At 34.6% G+C, this 21,867-nt stretch overlaps 1 protein-coding gene across 2 annotated transcripts in view; it reads left to right on the top strand.

Moving 5' to 3' along the window:
• Window positions 1-21,867, top strand: part of RABEP1 (rabaptin, RAB GTPase binding effector protein 1) — a 102,727-nt gene that overhangs the window by 43,788 nt on the left and 37,072 nt on the right. For both annotated transcript variants that reach the window (XM_068530621.1, XM_068530620.1), the window contains 3 exons: window positions 13,324-13,527; window positions 15,356-15,516; window positions 18,508-18,627. In XM_068530621.1, coding sequence (XP_068386722.1) covers window positions 13,324-13,527; window positions 15,356-15,516; window positions 18,508-18,627 — 485 coding nt within the window. The remainder of the gene's footprint in view (window positions 1-13,323; window positions 13,528-15,355; window positions 15,517-18,507; window positions 18,628-21,867) is intronic.

The following is a 21,867-nucleotide window of genomic DNA, read 5'->3' as shown; positions in this document are numbered from 1 at the left end:
AATCACTTTGCTGTATACCTGAGACTAACACAGTATTGTAAATCAACTATACTTCAACTTAAAAAAAAAACACATCTTTTGGTTAAAAAAACTAATAAACCTAATAAAAAGGAGACACAATTACTGGTACAGTAGAGATGTGAAAACATAAGAGTACTGTGCCTGTATGTCTATGCCAAAAAAAATTGTAAATTTAGATGAATAATTTTCTAGGAAATATGAGTTACCAGAATTACCTTAAATAGAAACTGAATAAACCATAACCATAAGAGAAATGGAATCAATAAACAGAATTCTTACTCACAAAAGGATGTCACAGGCATAAGTTTTATAGGCAGATTTTAAAAAATCTTCAAGGAAAATTTGTTCCTATCTTTTATATACTATGTTAGTAACAAGAAAAAACTAGAGAGCTATCCACTTCATTTTGTGGGATCAGTACAACGGAAGCAGTAATACTAGTGTACCAATAAACCAGTCTTGTTTATGACCATAGACTTTAAAATCCTAAATAAAATTGACTTCAGGGACTTCCCTGGTGGTCCAGTGGTTAAGACACTGTGCTTTCAATGTAGGGGGCGCGGGTTTGATCCCTGGTCAGGGAACTAAGATCCCACATGCCACACGGTACAGTAAAAAATTTTTTTAAAAAAAATTGATTTCAGCAGAGTATTAAAACATAGTATATACCGTGACCATGTGTACTAGGAGCACAAGGATAGTTTAACATTGCAACATCTATTGATGTAACTCACTGCATTAACAAATGAAATGAGAAAAACCAGAAAGCACATTCAGTAAAAGTTAATACACTAGTAATATGAGTTCATACTAGTTCCTAGCAAATGAGGAATTGAGGGGGCCTCTCTGTTTCTATTAGAAACTAATAGAATATATTATACTTCATGATAAAACAAGACAAGAAGGCCTATTGTCAGTACTTTAATTCATTTTAGTACTGTAGGTCCTCCTAGCCAATGCAATAAAATAAAAAGAAATAAGTTATAAAATTCGGGAAGTTAATGATAATTTTGTCTCTGTGGAGTCCATATGATTAACAACATAGAGGAACCAAGAGAATCCACACTATTAGAACTAAAGAGAGTTATCAGCATTGTTGGAATGAAGATCAATATAGAAGAATCAATAATGTTTCTCCATATCAGTAACAACTAGGGAAGTAAAAGAAGAAAAAGCAACCCTGAAGTAAATAAAAGACAAAAAGAAAAAAAAATCATAATCCTTAGTCACTTGGGAATAAGTCTAAACAAAGGTGTGCAAAACTTTTATAGAGGAAAGTTATAAAACAGTGTTAAAGGACATAAAAGAAAGCCTGAATAAATGGAATGAGATACCATGTTCATAGGTGGAAAGACTTCGTGTGGTAAAGATGCTAACTCTCACTTCAATCTATAAGTTCAGAGCAATTCCAGTGAAAATCTAGTTTTTTCCCTTATGGATCTTCCAGACTGTCTTCAGATTTACAAGGAAGAACAGGCCCAAGAAGATGGTGACCCACTATAGGTAACTGCCAATTTATAGGAAATGCAAAGAAAAAAGGAACAAGTTCATCTATATTATAGGTATGTAGTTAGCAAATCCACACTATGCGAAGTTCTACAAGACAACCTAGTTTCCTCAACAAAGTACAAGGAGAAAAGAGATGGAGGGGGAAACCTATGGATTAATAGAGACTTAAGATATATATCAACTAGCTGTAGTATATGGACATTCTTGGATTCTGATTCAAAGAGCTGAACTGTTTTTAAAAAATTAGACAAGTGGAAATTTCAACACTGGTTTGATGATATTCAGGTATTGTTAAATTTTTCAGATGTGAAAATGGTCCTTATAAAGTGAAATAAGGCAGTCAGAAAAAGACAGTATGATTCCACTTCTATGAGGTGTCTAGAAAAATTAAACTTAGAGAAAGAAAGTAGAATGTGGTTGCCAAGGGCTTAGAGGAGGGGGGGAAATAAGGAGTTGCTGTTTAGTGGGTATAGTTTTAGTTTTGTAAGATGACAAGTTATGGAGATTGGTTGCACAACAAGGTGAATAACTTAACACCACTGAACTGTACACTTAAAAATGATTAAAATGGTAAATTTTATGTTATGTGTACTTTTTAAAAATGGTCTTTATCTTTTAGGGTTACATACTGAAATATTTATGGGTAAATGATAGTTTGAGAGGTCCATTTCTAGAATGGTAATATGAGGAGCTCCACAGACCCACTGCCCAGCAAAACTTGGGAAAATTATTTTAAAGAACAACCATTTAAAGTCTCTAGAAGTAGTCCTAAGGCATACAGCAAATGAAATATTTTTCCAAGAAAATCTGTTAAATCTTGGTAAAAACAGAGTCTGGGACATTTGCTCCATGAACCACTTCCTCCTCCTTCCCTCACAGCCTGGTGTGATGGAAACTGCACTCCAGGCAGGTGATGCTGGGAACACAGGTCTCCCGCTCTCCTGAGTTCACAGTTGAGGACCATAGAACTCCCCCCACCCCAGCCACTTGTTGTAGAGGATAAGTATCAGTTGAGTGTGGCCAAGAGATCTGGAGCTCTTTTCTTCCCTCTGGCCCCTACTCCTTAGGATGCAGGCTCTAACTTGGGTGCTGCATACTGAGAATATTGGGGCCCTGATAGCCTTTGCTCTAACTTGTTTGTTGGGTCGAGGTTCTATGCTGGGAGAAGCAAGCCAAGGAGATCAGAGGCTACCACTTCATTTCCCGCCACTCAGTGCCCTGTTCCTAAAGCAGATATATCACTCAGAAGAGCACCAGCAAGTAAGTATAGAGTTTGACAGATGGATGTGGGTCAGGGAAAGAGATACTCAAAAGGGAGCCCTGCAAAAACTGTTGTCATCCCAGAGTGACTCTGCACATGTCCAAAGCTGTACCTTCTGAGGAGCAACATCAGAGGTTTCACACTACAGGAGTTGAAGGAAGTGGGAGAGAAGAAATAGACTTTACTAAAATCCAGTCAACCACCAAACAAACAGCAGACAACAGTAACAAGCTGGTAAGGGAGTGGGGCTGAACCAGTACTAGAGTTATTGCAGTGTATTACCAAAAATGTTTTCAAACAAAAAAAAATTAGGAGAAACTGTGGCCCATACAAAGGAAAAAAAGCATGCAGTCCGTGTGAGGGTGACCAGATGTCAGATTTAACAGACAGAGACTTCAAGGAAGTCATAAGTACATTTTCTTTTTTTAATTTTATTTATTTATTTATTTATTTATTTTTGGCTGTGTTGGGTCTTCGTTTCTGTGCATGGGCTTTCTCTAGTTGCGGGGAGCGGGGGCCGCTGTTCATCGTGGTGCGCGGGCCTCTCACTGTCGCGGCCTCTCTTGTTGCGGAGCACAAGCTCCAGACGCGCGGTCTCAGTAGTTGTGGCTCACGGGCCTAGTTACTCCGCGGCATGTGGGATCTTCCCAGACCAGGGCTCGAACCCGTGTCCCCTGCATTGGCAGGCAGATTCTCAACCACTGCGCCACCAGGGAAGCCCCCATAAGTACATTTAAAGAGCTGAAGAAAACTGTGCTTAAAGAAGTAAAGTGTGACAGTGTTTTCATCAAATAGAGAATATCAATAAGGAGAAATTGTAACAAAGAACCCAGTGGAAATTCTGGGGTTGAAAATTATAATAACTTAAATGAAAAATTCACTATAGGAGCTCAACAGTAGATTTGAACTGGCAGAAGAAAGAATTTATTAACTTAAAGATAGGTCAGTTAAGATTATCCAGTCTGAAGTACAGAAAGAAAAGAGAAAAATGAAGAGCCTCGTAGAAATGTGGGACATCATTAAATATGTCAGTAAACACGTAATGGGAGTGCTAGAAAGAGAAAGAGACGAAAAGAAAAAATAATTGAAGAGGAAATGGATGAAAAATTTCCAAATTTGATGAAAAGCAGTAAACTGCACATCTAAGAAGCTCATTGAACTCCAAGTAGGATAGAGATGTTCAAAGAGATCCACACAGAGACACATCATAAGATTAACAGCTGACTTCTCATTAGAAACAATGGAAGCAAGAAGGCAGTAGGATTACATTTAACATGCTCAAAGGGGGGAAAAAAAACTGTTAACCAAGAAGCCTATATATAGCAAAAGCATCTTTCTAACATGAAGATGAAATAAAGATATTCTCAGATTAAAAAAAAAAAAAGAATTTTTTTCTTAGCAGACTGCCTTATAAAAAATACTAAAGGAAGTTCTTCAGTTGAAAGCAAGTAATTATAGACAGTAATTTGAATTCACATGAGAAAAACAGAGTCCCCAGTAAAGGTAATTGTGTATTTTTTATATGTATGTGTGTGTGTGTGTATATATGTGTGTGTGTGTGTATATATATATATATATATATATATATATATATATATATATGCATAAAATACATATGTACATATATTTATATTTGCTTTATTGAGCCCATAGCATATGGAAATTTAATATATTTGCCAATATCAGCACAAAGGAGTTGGATGGGAGGAAAGCTATATTGGACTAAGGAAATGACAGCAGATAGTAATTCCAACCCACAAGATCAAGTGAAGAACGCCAGAAATGGTATATAAGAAGGGCGATATAACAGATGGTATAAATATATACTTGGTCTCCTTTCTTTTCTCAGATTTTTAAAGACAATTATATGAAGCAATAAGTATAGCAGTGTATCATTGGGTGTATAACATATATAGGTGGCAGCGTATATAACAATAATAGCATAGACATGGAAAAAGGGAAGAGAGCTATAGAGGAGTAACATTTCTATGTTTCATGGGTATTAGGGTTATACAAATCTGAAGTAGATTCTGTTAAGATGTATATGGTAATAGGACTTCCCTGGTGGTCCAGTGGGTAAGACTCTCTGTGCTTCCAATGCAGGGGGCCCGGGTTCGATCCCTGGTCGGGGAACTAGATCCCGCATGCATGCTGCAGCTGAGAGTTTGCATGCCGCCACTAAGAGGTCCGCATGCTGCAACTAAAGAAAAGATCTTGCATGCCACAACGAAGATCCCGCGTGCTGCAACTAAGACCCGGCGCAGCCTAAATAAATAAATAAATATTAAAAAATAAAATAGATGTACATGGTAAGCCCTAGAGTAACCACTAAAGAAATAACACAAGAAAATATAATGAAACAATTTTGAAAGGAAGTAATATGTTACATTAGAAATTATTCACTTAAGTCAAAAGAAAGCAGTGAAAGAAGAACAGGAGCAAAAGGACATAAGATACAGTAAACAGAAGTTGCAGACTTAAATCCAACAATATTGTGATATTAATAGTATTAAATGTGAATGGATTAAAGAATCCAAACAAAAGGCAGAGAGTTTCAGAGTGGTTAATAAAACAAGATCCAACTATATGCTGTCTAGTTGATACATTTTAGATTCAAAGATACAAATAGAGTGAAAGTGAAAGGCTGAAGAAAATGTATTTTGCCTACAGCAACAGTAAGAAAGCTGGAAAGGCCATACTAATATCAGGCAAAATAGATTTTAAACCAAAAAATGGTAGTAAAGAATGACATTTTATAGTGACAAAAGGACCGATCCATCAGGAAGACAAAATAGTTAACATACACATCTAACTACAGAGTCCCACAATACAGGAAGCAAACTGACAGAAATGAAGGGAGAAATACACAGTTTGACAATAAGAGTTGTATTTTTCAGTATTCCACTTTCATTAATGAGTAGAACAATAAGGAGAAGCTCAACAAGGAAGTAGAAGATTTGAGTATAAAAGGATTGATAATACAGTGTTTGTTCTCTGACCACAATGGAATGAAATTTGGGAAACTCAGAAATATGTGGAAATTAGGTAATACACTCCTGAGTAGTCAATAGCTGGAAGAGAAATCACAAAGAAAATTAGAAAATGCTTTGAGATAAATGGAATTTTAGACATACCATTCCAATCCTTATGAGATGCAGCTACATCAGCCCTTAGACATATGTAACTATAAATGCCTGTATTAAAAGTGAAATATTTCAAATCACTAATCTTTCACCTTAAGACACTGGAAAAGGTGTTAATGAAACCTATAGCAAGTAGAAGGAAGGAATTAATAAGATTAAAGTAAAAAAATCAGTGAAATACAGAATAGAAAAAGTGATGAAAATCAATGAAACTGATAGTGCTTTCTTTGGAAAGACCAACAAATTGACAAATCTTTAGCTAGATGGACCAAGAAATGAATACAGGGCCATTACTACTGACCTTACAGAAATTAAAAAGAAGTGTAAGGGAATACTGTGAATGAGGAAGTGGACAAATTCCTAGAAAGATACAAACACCAAAACTGACTAAAGAAGTAGAAAATCTGAATTAGACCCATAGCAAATGAAGAGATTGAATTTGTAATTAAAAAACTACCCACAAAATATGAAAAGAAAAGCCTAGGTTCAGATGGCTTAAGTAGTGAATTTTACCATATGTTCAGATAATTAACACTAATTCTTCTCAAACTCTCCTAAAAAGTAGACAGGAGGATGCACTTCCATACTCATTTTATGAAGCTAGTATTATTACCCTATATCAAAACAACATGGACATCACAAGCAAAAAACAAAACCAAAAAATCACCAATATACCTTATGAATATAGATGCAAAAATCCTCAGCAAAATACTAGCAAGAAATTCAGCAACACATAAGAAGAATGATATACCATGACTAAATTGGATTTATCCTAACAATGCAAGGTTGGTTCAACACCTGAAAAATCAGTTAATGTAACGCACCACATTAATAGGATGAAAAGCAAAAACTTACGATCTTCTCTAAAGACACAGAAAAGGCATTTGACAAAATTCAACACCCTTTTATGATAAAAACACTAACCAAACTAGGAACAGAAGGAAACTTCAACCTGATAAAGGGCATCTACAAAAAGCCCGAAGCTAATGTTATCACACTTAATGGTTAGACTGAATGCTTTCTCCGTAAGATTGGAACAAGACAGTGATGTCCACTTTCACCACTTCTATTCATCCAGAGCAATTAGGCCAAAAGGAAACGGAGTGGGGGGGGATTAAAAAGGAATCCAGATTGGAAGGGAGAAGTAAAACTATTTCTATTCTTAGATAACCTCTTTTATATAGAAAATCATAGGGAATCCACTAAAAAAACGTTTGTAGTAATATATGAATTCAGCAGGGTTGCAGGATACAAGATGAATATACAAAAACCAGTTGTATTTCCATACACTTGGAATGAGTAATCTGAAAATGAAATTAAGGAAACAATTTCAGTTACAATAGCATCAAAAATGAATAATAGGACTTCCCTGGCAGTCCAGTGGTTAAGAGTCCACGCTTCCACTGCACCACTGCAGGGGGCACAGGTTCAGTCCCTGGTCTGGGAGGACCCCACATGCTGCGTGGTGTGGCCAAAAAAAAAAATAATAATAATAAAGAAATTTAACAAAATAAGTGTACTTATTGTACACTTATACTCTGGGAAGTTCCAAAACACTGGTGAAAAAAAACTTAGAGGTCTAAATAACTGGAAAGACATCCCATGTTCATACATCAAAAGATATAGCATTAACAATACTCCCCTGATATACAGATTTAATGCAGTGTCTTTCAATATCTCAGTTGCTTTCTTTGTAGAAATTGACAATTTGACCCTAAAATTTGTGTGAAAATGCTAGGGATTCAGAACAGCCAAATATTCTTGGAAAACAAAGTTGGAGGAATCACAAAACTTACTACAAAGCAACAGTAATCAAGATAGTGTGTGGTTCTGGTATAAGGATAGGAGTAATTCAGTGGAATAGAATTGTGAATCCAGAAATATATACAAAAAATTGATTTCCTGCAAGGTGCCAAAACAATTTAGCAGGGCAGGGATCATCTTTTTAATGAAGTGTATTGAGACATCTGGATGTCTACATGCTATAGAATGACATTGGATCCCTGGCATCTACAAAAGTGTCAAGGACCTAGGTTTAAAAAGTAAGCTATAAAACTCTTAGGAGAAAATGTAGGGGTAAATCTTTGTGACTTTGGATTCAGCAGTGATTTCTTAGATATGACACTACAAGCAGAAACAATGAAAAATTAGATAAGTTGGACTTTGTGAAAAATTAAAAAATTTTGTGCTCCCAAGTACACTATCCAAAAAGTGAAAAGACAATCCACCAAATGGGAAAAAAGTTTGCAAATATTTTATCAGATAAGGGACTTTTATCTAGTTTATATAAAGAACTCTTACAATTCAGTAATAAAAAGACAGCCCAATTAAAAATGGTGAACAGTTCTGAATAGACATTTATCCAGAGAAGATACGTAAATGGTCAGTAAGCACATGTTAAGATGCTCAATGTCATTATCTACCAGGGAAGCATAAAATTACAATGAGATGCCACTTCACACCCATTAGGATGGCTATATCCAAAAGTCAATTAATAACAAGAGTTGGCGAAGATGTGGAAAGTCAAAACCCTTATACATTGCTGACAGGAATGTTAAATGGTCTAGTAACTTTGTAAAACAGCCTTTCAGTTCCTCAAATGGTTAATCATAGAGTTACCATTTGACCCAGCAGTTCCACTTCTAAGTATATACAAGAGAAAAGAAAACACGTCCATACGTAAACTTCTATGTAAATTTTCATAGCAGCATTATTCATAGTAGTCAAAAAGGGACGAACAACCAAATATCCGTCAACTGATACATGAATAAACGAATTGTTTTTGTTATTCCTCCATAAAAAGGAATGAAATACTGATAGTACAACATAGATGAACCTTGAAAGAACTATGGTAAGTGACAAAAGCCAGTCACAAAGTATGTATGATTCCATTTATATGAAATGTCCAGAATAGGTGATAGGGATAGAAAGTAGATTAGTGGTTGCCTAAGACTGCCGGGTTAGAGGGTTGGGGGGTGATAAAAAGTATTGGATTTCTTTCTGGGGTGATTAAAATGTTCCAAAGTTGATTGTGGTGATGGTTGCACCAGTCTGTGAATACGTTAAAGCAATGAGCAATCACTACACACCTATTAAAATGGCTCAAATCTAAAACACCAAAAGCTGCTGATGATGTGGAGCAAGAGGAACTTTCATTCATTGCTGGTGGGAATGCAAAATGGTACAGCCACTTTGGAAGGCAGTTTGGCAGTTTCTTACAAAAGTAAATATACCTTAGCATATGATTCAGCAATTTTGATCCTTGGTATTTACCTGAATGAATTGAAAATGTATGTCCATGCAAAAACCTGCACATGGATGTTTATAGCAACTTTATTCATAATTGCCAAAACTTGGAAACAACCAAGATGTCCTTCAGTAGATGAGCAGGTGAACTGTGGTACAGTGGAATATTATTCAGTGTGAAAAGGAAATGAGCTCTCAAGTCATGAAAAGTCATAGAGGAAACAGATGTGTATTATGAAGTGAAAGAAGCCAATCTGAAAAGACAGTGTACTGTGTGATTCTAACTGTATGACTTTCTGGAAAAGGCAAAACTATCGAGACAGTGAAAAAGCTAAGTGGTTGCCAGGGGTTAGGAGGATAGGAGGAATGACTAAGCAAAGCAGAGAGGATTTTTAGGGCAGTGAAACTTCTCTGCGTAAGAGTGGTGGACACATACTATACGTTATCCTGATGTAAACTGGACTGCGACTAGTAAGGATGTGTCACTGTCAGTTCAGAGAATGTGACAGAGGTACTGCTGTGGTGGGGGATGTCAGCAGTAGAGGAGGTTGTGCGTGGGGAGGCAGGGAGTTTATGGGAACTCTGTACTTTCTGCTCAGTTTTGCTGTGAACCCAACATTGCTCTAAAAAATAAGGTTTATTAATTAAAAAAAATGTCTGGGACTTATCTCAAAACAATAAGTTGTAGAATGCAAACTGGTGGATGGGACAAGATTGCCTGTGGGTGTATGGTTGCTTTATCTGAGTGATTGGTGCATGAGGCTTATAATAATTTTTGATATCTGGGAGGCCAAGTCCCCCCATTTTTTTTTTTTTTTTTAAAAGGAATTCCTTTATTTTATTTATTTATTTATTTATTTTTGGCTGTGTTGGGTCTTCGTTTCTGTGCTAGGGCTTTCTCTAGTTGTGGCAAGTGGGGGCCACTCTTCATCGCGGTGCGCGGGCCTCTCACCATCGCGGCCTCTCTTGTCGCGGAGCACAGGCTCCAGACGCGCAGGCTCAGTAATTGTGGCTCACGGGCCTAGTTGCTCCGTGGCATGTGGGATCTTCCCGGACCAGGGCTCGAACCCGTGTCCCCTGGATTGGCAGGCAGATTCTCAACCACTGCGCCACCAGGGAAGCCCCAAGTCCCCCCATTTTATTCAAAACTATCATGGGCTTTTAAAATTATTTACTATGGAAAATTTTAAACATACACAAGATTATGCTAAATATTATAAATAATGCTATACTAGACTAGACAATATAGTATTGGCATGAGAATAGACAAATAGACCATATTTATAGCGTAGAGGTTTCATAATCAGATCCTCATATATGTGGAAATTTGATATATGACATAGATGGAATTATAAAAATGGGAAGACTGGGGCAAGAGTTTAGAACAAGGGGAACATCTGTATAGAAAAAGTGGATTCCTAGCTCACACCTGAATGCCCATGAACCATAATAGCTGATCTATTGGTACTCTGGTATTGCAATTAACGAATGAGGTAGTTGCATGTATTAGCAATCTCAAAAACTGATGGATGTGAGGCAATTGCAGAAGAATACTATGCTACGAGAGCCTTAAGGTTTAAAAACCTGTAACATAAAGGTGTAAAATACGCATGGTAATGATAACTCCAAATTCCTGATAGTTGTTACTCTGAAGAAAGTAGTGTATTTGTAATGTTTTATTTCTTAAGGTTAAAAAGAAATTGAAGCTGATGTAGCAATAATATTAAAAATTATTAAGCCAGGTGATAGGTAATAGGTGTCCATTACAGAATTCTTTATATTTGTTTCTGTGAAATATTTTTATAAAGTATTGGTATCACCAAATGAAGTGTCTTGTTTGGATCCTAATTCAAACAAATCTTCAAGAAGACATTTTTGTGGCAATTGGGGAAATTTCACTAAGATTGAGTACTAGAGTATATCAAACAATTATTAGTTAGGTGTGACAGTGGCACTGTGTATATGTAAGAAAATATCCATGTTTTTAGAGATGCATATATAGTGCATTAGATGCTGTAATACAGTTTCTGGGACTTACTTTTAAAAAAGAATAGTTGAAATAAATGGCAAAATCATTATAATTGGTGATAAGTATGTGGAAGATTGTTGTAATATAATACTCTCAACTTTTGAGTTTGAAAATCTTCATAATTACATATGCAAAAACAAAAAATAATTGTTCTTTAATAATAATTTGTACTATTGGCTACCATGTTTGAAATGCTTTGTTACAAAATTTTTTTTAAGTTCTGTTTGTTTCCTGGTTTAAATATACACATATACATATATTTAACATATATACTATATATCATGTATAATAAATAATGTATATTATGTCTTATCTAAATATTTATAAAGTGAGTCAGGAATAAAATTTGATCCACTCTTCCTCCAGGATCTCTATACTGCTTTTAACTATGAGGAAACATGCCAAAATTAGTATTTAGGTTTATTGTTTATTTGCAGTTTTTCTTTTCATAGTGACAATGTGGTAGTGAATAGCTCTGGGTGATTTCCAAGAAGTCAAAAGTAGCAGGGATAATTAGCACGGGGAGGTGTTAAGTATGTAAACTTGAGCCTTGACAGAATTGTATTAATTTCTCAGAAATTAATAAAGTATTCCAGAAATAATGCTTTTTCTTTTATTTCACATTTTATGAAATAGCACTTAGAATATAGAGTTGATACACACACCCACTTCTTTTGTGGTTTCACGTGTTTATGTCTTTACTCAGTTTCTGGGTCATTCCCAGTCACACAACTATCATGATTTCTTAGATAGCCATCTTGCCTTCAGGATACTTTAGATAGTTACTTTCTGCAACTAATGCTTATAACTGTCTGGCTAGTGTTTCAAAATATTTTAATAGTGTTGACAAAATGATGGGAAACTGACATTGAGAGAGTAAAGATTTCTTAAATGGCTTCACTTAAAATTAGTATGACTAGGTTTTTTCCTGTTATTTGAACTACCAAATTGTTAATTCCTGTGATTGTTTGATAATGATGAATATCTTTACAACTTTTAAAAGTTCTTTGATTGATACTATCTATTTGACTTTTTTCAAGTACTTAGAAGTTTATACAGAAAAGTGTTGCCATTATTCTGGCTTGATGGCCTTGTGACTCTGTTAAAGTTACACAGCTGGTTAGTAGTAGCGTTAGAACTTAAATCAAATTGTTTTCATGGCTGGTGGAGGTAGTATTGTGCTCCGTAAAGGAAACTGATGACTTTGCAAAGATGAACAGTTCTTCTGCATAAATGTTTTTTAAAAAGGAAGTTGAGACAAACAACAGCAGACTGGGAACAGTTTTGTAAGATAAAATAGTATTAATATCCAGTATGTATAAAATATTCTCCCAAATTAGGAGAAAAACAATTCATCGGAAATCCCAGGTAAAAGATATCACCAAAGAGGAAATACTGGTCGCTAATAAATGTATGAAAAGATACTCAACCTCTCTATTAATAGGGAAATATAGATTTAAAAACTCACCATTTTCTACCCATGATGTTGGCAAGGACTTAAAAAAATGGAAAATAGTGACTGTTGGTAAGGGTGTGAGAAAACAGACACACCCCTATATACTGTTGGTAGGTTCATCTTTTTTGGAAGTCAATTTGGCCAGATATCCTACTTAGGCTTAGATCATGTAGTAGGCACATCAGATCAATTTAATATTTAAGAGATGGTAAAGGGGTGCTGAGAAATTAATCCCAACTTTAAAAAAGCTTAGACCTAGTTATCTGCCATGTACTCTGGCTTTCTTTCCTCTTTTATTAACCATTTCTTGAATTGTGTTTCAATAACTTGTTTTATCATTAAAACAACTTTCTGAGGTGGGTATTTTTATTCTAATTTTGTAGATGTGGAAACTGAGGCCAGAGAGGTTAAATAAGTTAGCCAGTGGGTGAAAGAGCCTAAATTTAGTTCTAAAACTATATGGCCTTAATCACTCTTTGGTTAGATAGTTAATAATTGATTCGTGATACCCAGCATACCTTAAATCTTACCTTTATTTAAAATGATTTCATTTTCTAAGTTAACATTTAAAAATGTAATGCTTAATTTCTTCATTAGAATGTCAGCCTGATGAAGGTGAACTTTTCATTAATGGAAAGTCTTTTACTTTTTTTCCTAGAGGATCTGAAGAGGCAAAATGCAGTTTTACAAGCTGCACAAGATGATTTGGGACATCTTCGGACACAGCTGTGGGAAGCCCAAGCAGAGATGGAAAATATCAAGGCCATTGCCACGGTGTCTGAGAATACCAAGCAAGAAGCTATAGATGAAGTGAAAAGACAGTGGAGAGAAGAAGTTGCTTCACTTCAGGCTGTTATGAAAGGTAAAGATAAAGACAGATCTATTTTATGATTTTGTAATATAACTGATTCTGATGATTGAGAACATTTTCAGAAGGTCTTAAAATATATCCTGAGTTTCATTTATGTTTCATTTGTGGCTTTATGTATTACCATCTTCAAGATATACTGTCATATTCAAAATAAAAGGGAAGCCAATGGGTATATCATCTGTATCTTTAACAAATTTAATAATGGAGAATTATTGATGAGAGTGTTACAGAGATACTGCATGAAATGAAAACTATAGTTCATTATAAGGTTTAAAGCAGGGCTTCAAAATGGATTTTCTTATAGGAGAGGCAGGCCACTAATGTCAATGAATGAAGCTGTGTGTGGGCACAGGAAGTGTGCTGAACTGGAAAGACCTCCCATGCAAAGAGTAAAGTTACTATTTACACTTATTAGTTCCAGCTAATTATTGCCCATCCAGGCCAGTGTTGCCATAATTTTACATTTTAAAGAAAAATTTGGATTTTTATGTGAAATCTTCACTCAGTCTATGAGGTAGAGTGGCCTGTGGGTTAGAATAGGCTTTATGAGCTACCAGCTGGTGACCCTTGGTCCAAAGGAAGAGTAGTAGTTTAGTCTCTTTATCAACTTTTAGCACTAGTGCTTATTAATTCCTGCATTTCTGAGAAAATGATAATGAACTAAGCTGCCCCCTGAATCTTTGGGTTCCCAGAATTAGTTTTGTTAATAATATAAATGTGAAATAGTGATGACTCTTTTTCCCATCTTCGCAGTTATGTGTCACTTTTGCCTTAGTACTCTGTGAGAAGGCAGGTAAGACTAGCACTGTTTTCTGAGTTTGTGGCTATCACCTAGGGATTACTCTAAGCCTCATGTTACATTACTGACCATAACAGCTTACCCAAGTAAGAGTTCGTTTTTTTCACATGAGAAATCCAGAGGTAGGTAACCTAGGGCTGGGTACAGTGGTTCCTGATGTCATCAGTGTCCTAGGCTCCTTCAGCTTTTCTTTTCCTTCACCCTTAGCATGTGGTTTTCAACTTCATTTTGCCTTGTGGCTGAAAAAAATGACTGCTCCTCCTCCAATCCGCCTCAGTAAAGCAAAAACTTTTTAGAAATCTCCAGCATATTTCCCCCCGCACCCCCCCCCCCCCATACAATTTATAGAGGTTTCCGATTACACATAACTACCAAGGCATCTAGAAACTCTAGTTTTAAAATCGGGCCATTGACTTCCTAAACAAAATTGGGGTTTTGTTAGTAAGAAAGAAGAGTGGAAATTAATGGACAACCAGCAGTGTTTATCACATGTTTTAAGATTGTATTAAAGATAAAGTCATTTTATAAAGACTTTATAGAATTTGTCTCAAGTTAGAATCTTGGGTTATAGTAAAAACATTCTGAAAATATATCCCTTTTCTCACCCTTTCAGGTATATAGTTGTATTGGGGTGACACGTTATATTTGTCTTAGGAGTCATAGTGTTGTATCTAAGAACATAGGGTTTAGAGTTGGCCTTAGGTTTGAATTCTAGCTCTGTTTCTTTCTGGTTATGAAATATTGGCCAGAGTATTTAACCTCTCCTAAGCTTTCCTCATCTGTAAAATAATATATGGCACAGGTTTATTGTGAAGATTAGAGATGATTTAAAGTCCTTAGCAAAATTTCTACATGTAGTAAGAACTAGAAATGTTAGTTTAGTGCTTTTGTTTTTATTTTTAGTGAATTAAAAGATTTCCAGAAACTAGGCTTAAATTCTTTATATAACTACTTTTAAAATTTTAGTGTGCCAGGACATTTTTTCCAGAATGCTTAGAAATATCTGGTGATGTTTTGTAGAAACAGTTCGTGACTATGAGCATCAGTTCCACCTTAGGCTGGAGCAGGAGCGAACACAGTGGGCACAGTATCGAGAATCCGCAGAGAGGGAAATAGCTGATTTAAGGAGAAGGCTGTCTGAAGGTCAAGAGGAGGAAAATTTAGAAAATGAAATGAAAAAGGTATGAAGGAATGTATTCATCTGTAGAAATATTTGAATCCAAATATTTTTGTTGTAATGCTTTGACTAATATTATTATGGTAATAGAAATTGTACTTTTTTGTTTTCTGTTAGAGAAATTATTTGGACACGGACTTAAATATAGTACTAAATAATTTGATGACCTTCTCCCAGATATATGTGTGGCTAAGTCCCTCATCTTCAAATCTTTGACCCATTGCCTCTACCTCATGAGGCCTATCCTGACCACCCCATTTAACATTGCAACCTGCCCACCTCCCTCCCCCACCTACCACAACTTGCTCTTATCCTCTTCTAATTTTTCTTTTTCCATAACATTTATTTCCTTACAATGTACATAGAGTTCACCTATTTGTTATGTTTATTACTGTTTGCTGCCTTTTCCTCCTCACTAGAATGCAAGCTTCACGAGGGCAGAAGTCTTGTTTGTTGTGTATCCTAAATGCTTAGAGTAGCATCTCACGCATAGGTGCTTAGTAAATATTTGTTGAATGAGTGTTGTTGCTTGGTGTTTGTGTCTAAACCGAAGCCTGAGAACAGATTTTAGTTTTCCTTCTTTCTCAGTATACCTTGGTTCCTGTGTGACGAATGTACTGCACATTATGCTTGAACATTTTACCGTAAGATGCCTGAACATAGAACAGCTAAATGTAAGGTGAAATATTTTATCATTGAGAAAATTTAAAAAACTTTTTGGCCAGTTTGATTATGTAAGCTTTTAGTTTATTTTTTTATTTTAGTTTTAAAAATTTTTATTGGAGTATAGTTGATTTACAATGTTGTGTTAGTTTTAGGTGTACAGCAAAGTGAATCAGTTATACATATACATATATCCACTCTTTTTTTTTTCTTTTTTAAGATTCTTTCCCCACGTAGGCCATTACAGAAACTTTTAATTTATTAATTTATATACATACATATATTTGAAATCACATATAAAATAATAATTAGAATTTTATTTTTCTTTTCAGTTGAATTAATCATAATCTTGGTTCATACAAGGACTACTTTTATATATTTAGAAGTTTATTTAATTTTTTTTTTATAGTGTAAAAATCATATGAGAACTCATCACCCAAAACAAAAGCTTGAACCTTGAGGAATAGTTATTTACATTGTCTTATTTCAGGAAAAGATTGTAATTCAGCTTCTTCATGAGGATCTGACAATGTCTTCATGAGGATCTGACAATGTCTTAATGATCACTAGTCACTTAGTCATCTACCATAGTTAGCCAAAGTAGGTAGCCTTCAATTCTGTCAGATCTTTTCAGAGTAATTCATAGTTGATGCTATCATTAGACATTTTATTCAGAGCCACAGTACCATTCACATGAGGATAGTTTTTTTTTTTTCATTCTTCTTATATATTCATAATCGTAATTTCTGCAGTCTGCCACTTTTTATCCTTTTTAAAATTTATTATATTTTTTAAAGTTAACTTTATATTTTAGAACAGTTTTTGATTTACAGAAAAATTGTGAAGATACTACAGATTTCCCATATACTCCACTCCCAGTTTCCCCTATTAACGTCTTAATGTTAGTATGGTACATTTATCACAATAAGTCAGTATTGATTATTGTTAACTAAAGTACTTTCTTTGTATTCAGATTTCATTATTTTATACCCAAGTCCTTTTTTCTGTTCCATAGTCCCATCCAGGATACCACATTACATTTAGTCATGTCTCTTAGGCTTCTCTTGGCTGTGATAGTGTCTCAGCTTTTCCTTGTTTTTAATGACCTTTCTGTTATTTAAAAAAGTCATCTTTAAAAGTTTTGTTATTATGATATGCATCACTTGGAATTGTGAGGTCATTGTTGCATTAATAAATAACTCAATCTGTATTAAATTCTTTGCTTCTTCTCTCCTTTTTTTCCCTGATGATTTTAATCAGCAGACCTCTATAAGCGTCCCAAATTAGCCTTGGCTGAAGATATTTTAAGCTCACATGTCTTTTCCAAACAGGACTTAGTTCAAAATAAAATAAATGATGAAATGACTTTGCAAGCACTGGAAAACAAAGTGCGTCCCTCTTTTCTGAGAGATAGCATTTTTTTAAAAAAAATCTCCACTCACATTTTGGCGTAGAAAATATTTTCCCTATCGTGAACACTTTAGGATAAGCTTGGACTGTTTTAAATTCAGTGAATAAGATTAATTTTCATTTTCACTAGAAGGAAAAAAGCTAACTTTTTGAGTCTGCCTTTCTGTGTGAATATACGTGTGTGTATATAAAATAAAATTAAGTTTCTTACCAACTTGCTAGTTTATGTATGTTGTTTCCTTTTAATCCATGTTTTTGAGAATGAAGGATGGAAAGCAGCATGGTTTTAAGGGTTATTTTTTGGGTTTGTTTCATGTAGATATCAAAAGTAAAATGATAAATACCCTGTTTAAATAATTAGATGGAAGCCCTTTTATAGAAACATAATTTTCTAATATTTTAGGAAATGTTCTATTTTTTATGTTAAAAAATTAATTAGTCCTTTCAGTATTTGTAAGAGATTATGGTTTTATTAATTTAGTAACCAGAATTATAAAAATTATTTATTATATGCATTTCCTTTTATATATAGATATTTTCCAACTCAGTTGCTCAACTAATTAAAAAGTCAGATTTGTGGCTGCTTTCACTTTCTGAGACAGACCGCATTCTGTCTGTGGAATGTGTATCTCTCTAAATAAACCTGCTTTCACTTAAAAAAAAAAAGTCAAATTTGTCTTAGTGGATCCATTTTGCTACTTATTCCCAAATTCTAAATGGAATATTTGGGAAAGCTGTGATTGTGACTTGACATTCAAAGTAATGCAGCATTTAAAAGTTAGACGTGGTTCAATTTTGTGAGTGCTAATACAGTGCCTGCTAGACTTATTTATAATACTAATTTTAATAAGTGGAGAGGTCAGAGTTTTTTAGAAAAGCAATAAATCAGTAAGTTGTAGCATTTAATTCTTTTTAACCATAGGCCCAAGAGGATGCTGAAAAACTTCGGTCTGTTGTGATGCCTATGGAGAAGGAAATTGCAGCTTTGAAAGATAAACTGACAGAGGCTGAAGACAAGATTAAAGAGCTGGAGGCCTCAAAGGTTGTGAAACATTGTAATCCATTTGCTTGAAACCAAGGTTTTGCCCTAATGCCATGAGCAAAATTAGAATACTAAGGGGGTAAAAACTGTAATTTAAACTATGCATCTTAAGACTCTTGCTTTCTTGAAAATGCAAGAAAATGTTTGGAGATGATTTTGCCCTTATGGATATTTAAAATAATGACAGTAGTGATGCTTGTGCTGCTTTGTTACAAAGTCAGTGTTTATTTTCTTAGCAAAATGAGACCTGATCTCTCTTGTTTTGTTATGAAGGAAAATAAAGTTTTCAAAGGTGACTTTGTTTTCTGACATCAGCCCCAGAATTGATCTTTTAGAAATGACGTAGCTATAGTGTGGCTGGATTTGTTGGCTATAAAGACACAACAGAAAAAATACAAAAGGATGTCAAACATTTTAGTAATTAAAGTAGGAAAGAAAGAAAAAAAATTTTAGAGGTAGTAAACAGAAGCACAACATAGGAATGTAGAAATACATATAGGAGTGTAGAAATGGGCATGTATCAATAATCCTAGTAAGCTGATAATTACCTACTAAAAGAGACTAGATTTTAAAAATCAAAATTTATATTGCTTATAAGACATATACCTAAAATAAAACTACAAAGTAAGATTGGAAAAAAAAAAGAGAGAGACTTAAAGCAATGCCTTGTAAATTCTAATCAAAAGAAACTTGGTTTAGCAATTGTAATATGAAACAGATAGGATGAAAGGAAAAAAGAATTAATAGAGATAAAGAGGGACCCCTTCTAATTTATAATTCATCAATAAGATATGACAGTCATGCACTTGACTGCATCTTACATAGCCTTGAAATATGTGAACTAAAAAGTGACAATTATGAGGGGAAATTGACATTCACAATTATAGGAGGAGATTTAAACTGTCCTTTAGCAAATGATAGTGCAAGCAGAAAAAACATATTAGTAGGGATATAGGGGTTTTGAGCAACTTGATTAATAATTTAGATGTAATAGACATAGAATCCTGTCACTAAGAGAGTGAGAAAGAGACTATATTTTATACAGTAGTAGAGCATAGTAGTTAAGAGCTCAACACTTATTAGGTGGATGACCTTGGGCAAATTAATTAATCTTACTGTGCTTTGGTTTGCTCAACTGTAAAATGGGGATAATACTACCTCCTTCTTAAGGCTGTCATGAGGATTATATAAGTTAACACATAAGGCACTTAGGATAGTGCATGGAATAAATATTGTTATTTTTAGGTACATTATACTTTTCATAATGTCACAAAGGAAATGTCATCAGATTTTGAAGATTTGATGTTATACACATCCAAATCTCTGACCACAGGTTATTAAATTATTTACAATAAAACATAGCTAAGATGAAATGTCTGGAAAATGAAAACAATTTAACTCATATGGAAAAAAGAATTGTAAAATATTTAGAGTGATTTGAATTTTTTACTCAATAATCTAAAAAAAGAACAATAGTACAAACAGTATGAATGGAAGGAAATAATGCAGATAAGAGCAGAAATTAATGAAACAGAAAAGCAAGAGGAAAATTGTGAATATAATGAAAAAAATGGAAAAAGTAGTAAGATAGACAAACCTGATAAGCCTAATTAGGAAAAAAGAAAAAAGACTTAAACCATTAGAAATGAAAGAGGGAAATAACTACAAATCAGTAGAGACTTAAAAATAATAAATACTATGGACAATGTCACAGCAATAAGTTTGAAATGAAGTAAGTTTGGTGAAATGAAAAAATTTCTGATAGGAAATAATTAGCCAATATTGTCTCAAGATAAATTAGGAGAGCCGATGTAGTTAGTAACTATTAAAGAAAGTGAATTTATAGTCAGAATCTCCTTTTCTCCTGTCTCCTATCCTCCAAAAGACATTAGCCTCGGTTAGTTTTGCAGACAAGTTTTTCCAAACCTCCTGGAAAGAGGTAATCCTTATATTTTACAAGCTGTGTTAGAGAACAGAAAAAGAGGGAAAGCTCTCCAACTCATTTTATGAGACATAACTTCATTACAAACAAACTCACAAAAAGGTATTAAAAGAAAATTGTAGATCTATCTCATTTAGGAATACAGAAACAAAAATTTTCAGCTGGGTAGTTAAAAAAAAAAAAAAAAAAAAGGAAAAGAAAAAGCAAAAAAGACATCATGATCAAAAAGGGATATTCCCAGGAATTTAGGATGGTATATCACCAGAAAACCTATTATTTTTATGTACCACATAAAAAGATTATAGGAGAAGAGTAATAAATTCATCTTAGATTCAGAAAGGCATTTGATAAATTTAAACACCCAATAACTTATTAAAGGGCTATTTATCAAACCTTCAGCAAACATCATACTTAATGATGAATGTTTAGCAGCCTTACCATTAATGATGGGAACATATGAGGAGACCCGTGCTCAGTGATTTTGTTCAGATTGTTTATGTGGTCCTAGGTGGTAAGATAAGCCGAGAAAAAGAAATGAGGCATAATAACTGGAAAGAAAGCGGTGAAACTGATTTTCTGTATAGGAAAGCAAGAGAATATTCAGACATACAATTAGACCTAATAAGAGTTCAGGAAAGTTGTTTCCAGCAAGATCAACATGCAAAAATAGTAGTGTTTGTGTACTCCAGTAATATCCAACTTACAAATGCAATGGGGAAAAATTCCTGTTCACAATAGCAAACAAACAAACAAAACCTATATTAGTTACCTGAGAATATATCTAAATAAAAATGAGTAAGATCTTTATGGAACACATTATAAATGAAAATTTGAATACATATGTGCTCCTGAGTGGGAAAATACTGTATTGTAAAGCAGGCAGTATATCCCCAAATTAATCTGTAAATTCAAAATTCCCCTCAAAATCCAGCAGGGTTTAATAAGGAACTCGATAAGTAGATCCTAGAATTCATATGGACAAGCGAAGGATCAGAAATACACCCAGCAAAAATTTTTTTAAATTAATTAATTAAATTTATTTATTCTTGGCTGTGTTGGGTCTTCATTGCTGCGCGCGGGCTTTCTCTAGTTGAGGCGAGCGGGGGCTACTCTTCGTTGTGGTGTGCGGGCTTCTCATTGCGGTGGCTTCTCTTGTTGTGAAGCACGGGCTCTAGGAGCGTGGGCTTCAGTAGTTGTGGCGCGCGGGCTCAGTAGTTGTGGCTTGTGGGCTCTAGAGCGCAGGCTCAGTAGTTGTGGCGCACGGGCTTAGTTGCTCCGTGGCGTGTGGGATCTTCCCG

Source organism: Eschrichtius robustus, chromosome 20, assembly GCF_028021215.1.
Source record: "Eschrichtius robustus isolate mEscRob2 chromosome 20, mEscRob2.pri, whole genome shotgun sequence".
Classification (NCBI taxonomy): domain Eukaryota; kingdom Metazoa; phylum Chordata; class Mammalia; order Artiodactyla; family Eschrichtiidae; genus Eschrichtius; species Eschrichtius robustus.
The sequence above is the reverse complement of the archived record's forward strand: the minus strand, read 5'-3'. Positions and strand labels throughout refer to the sequence as shown.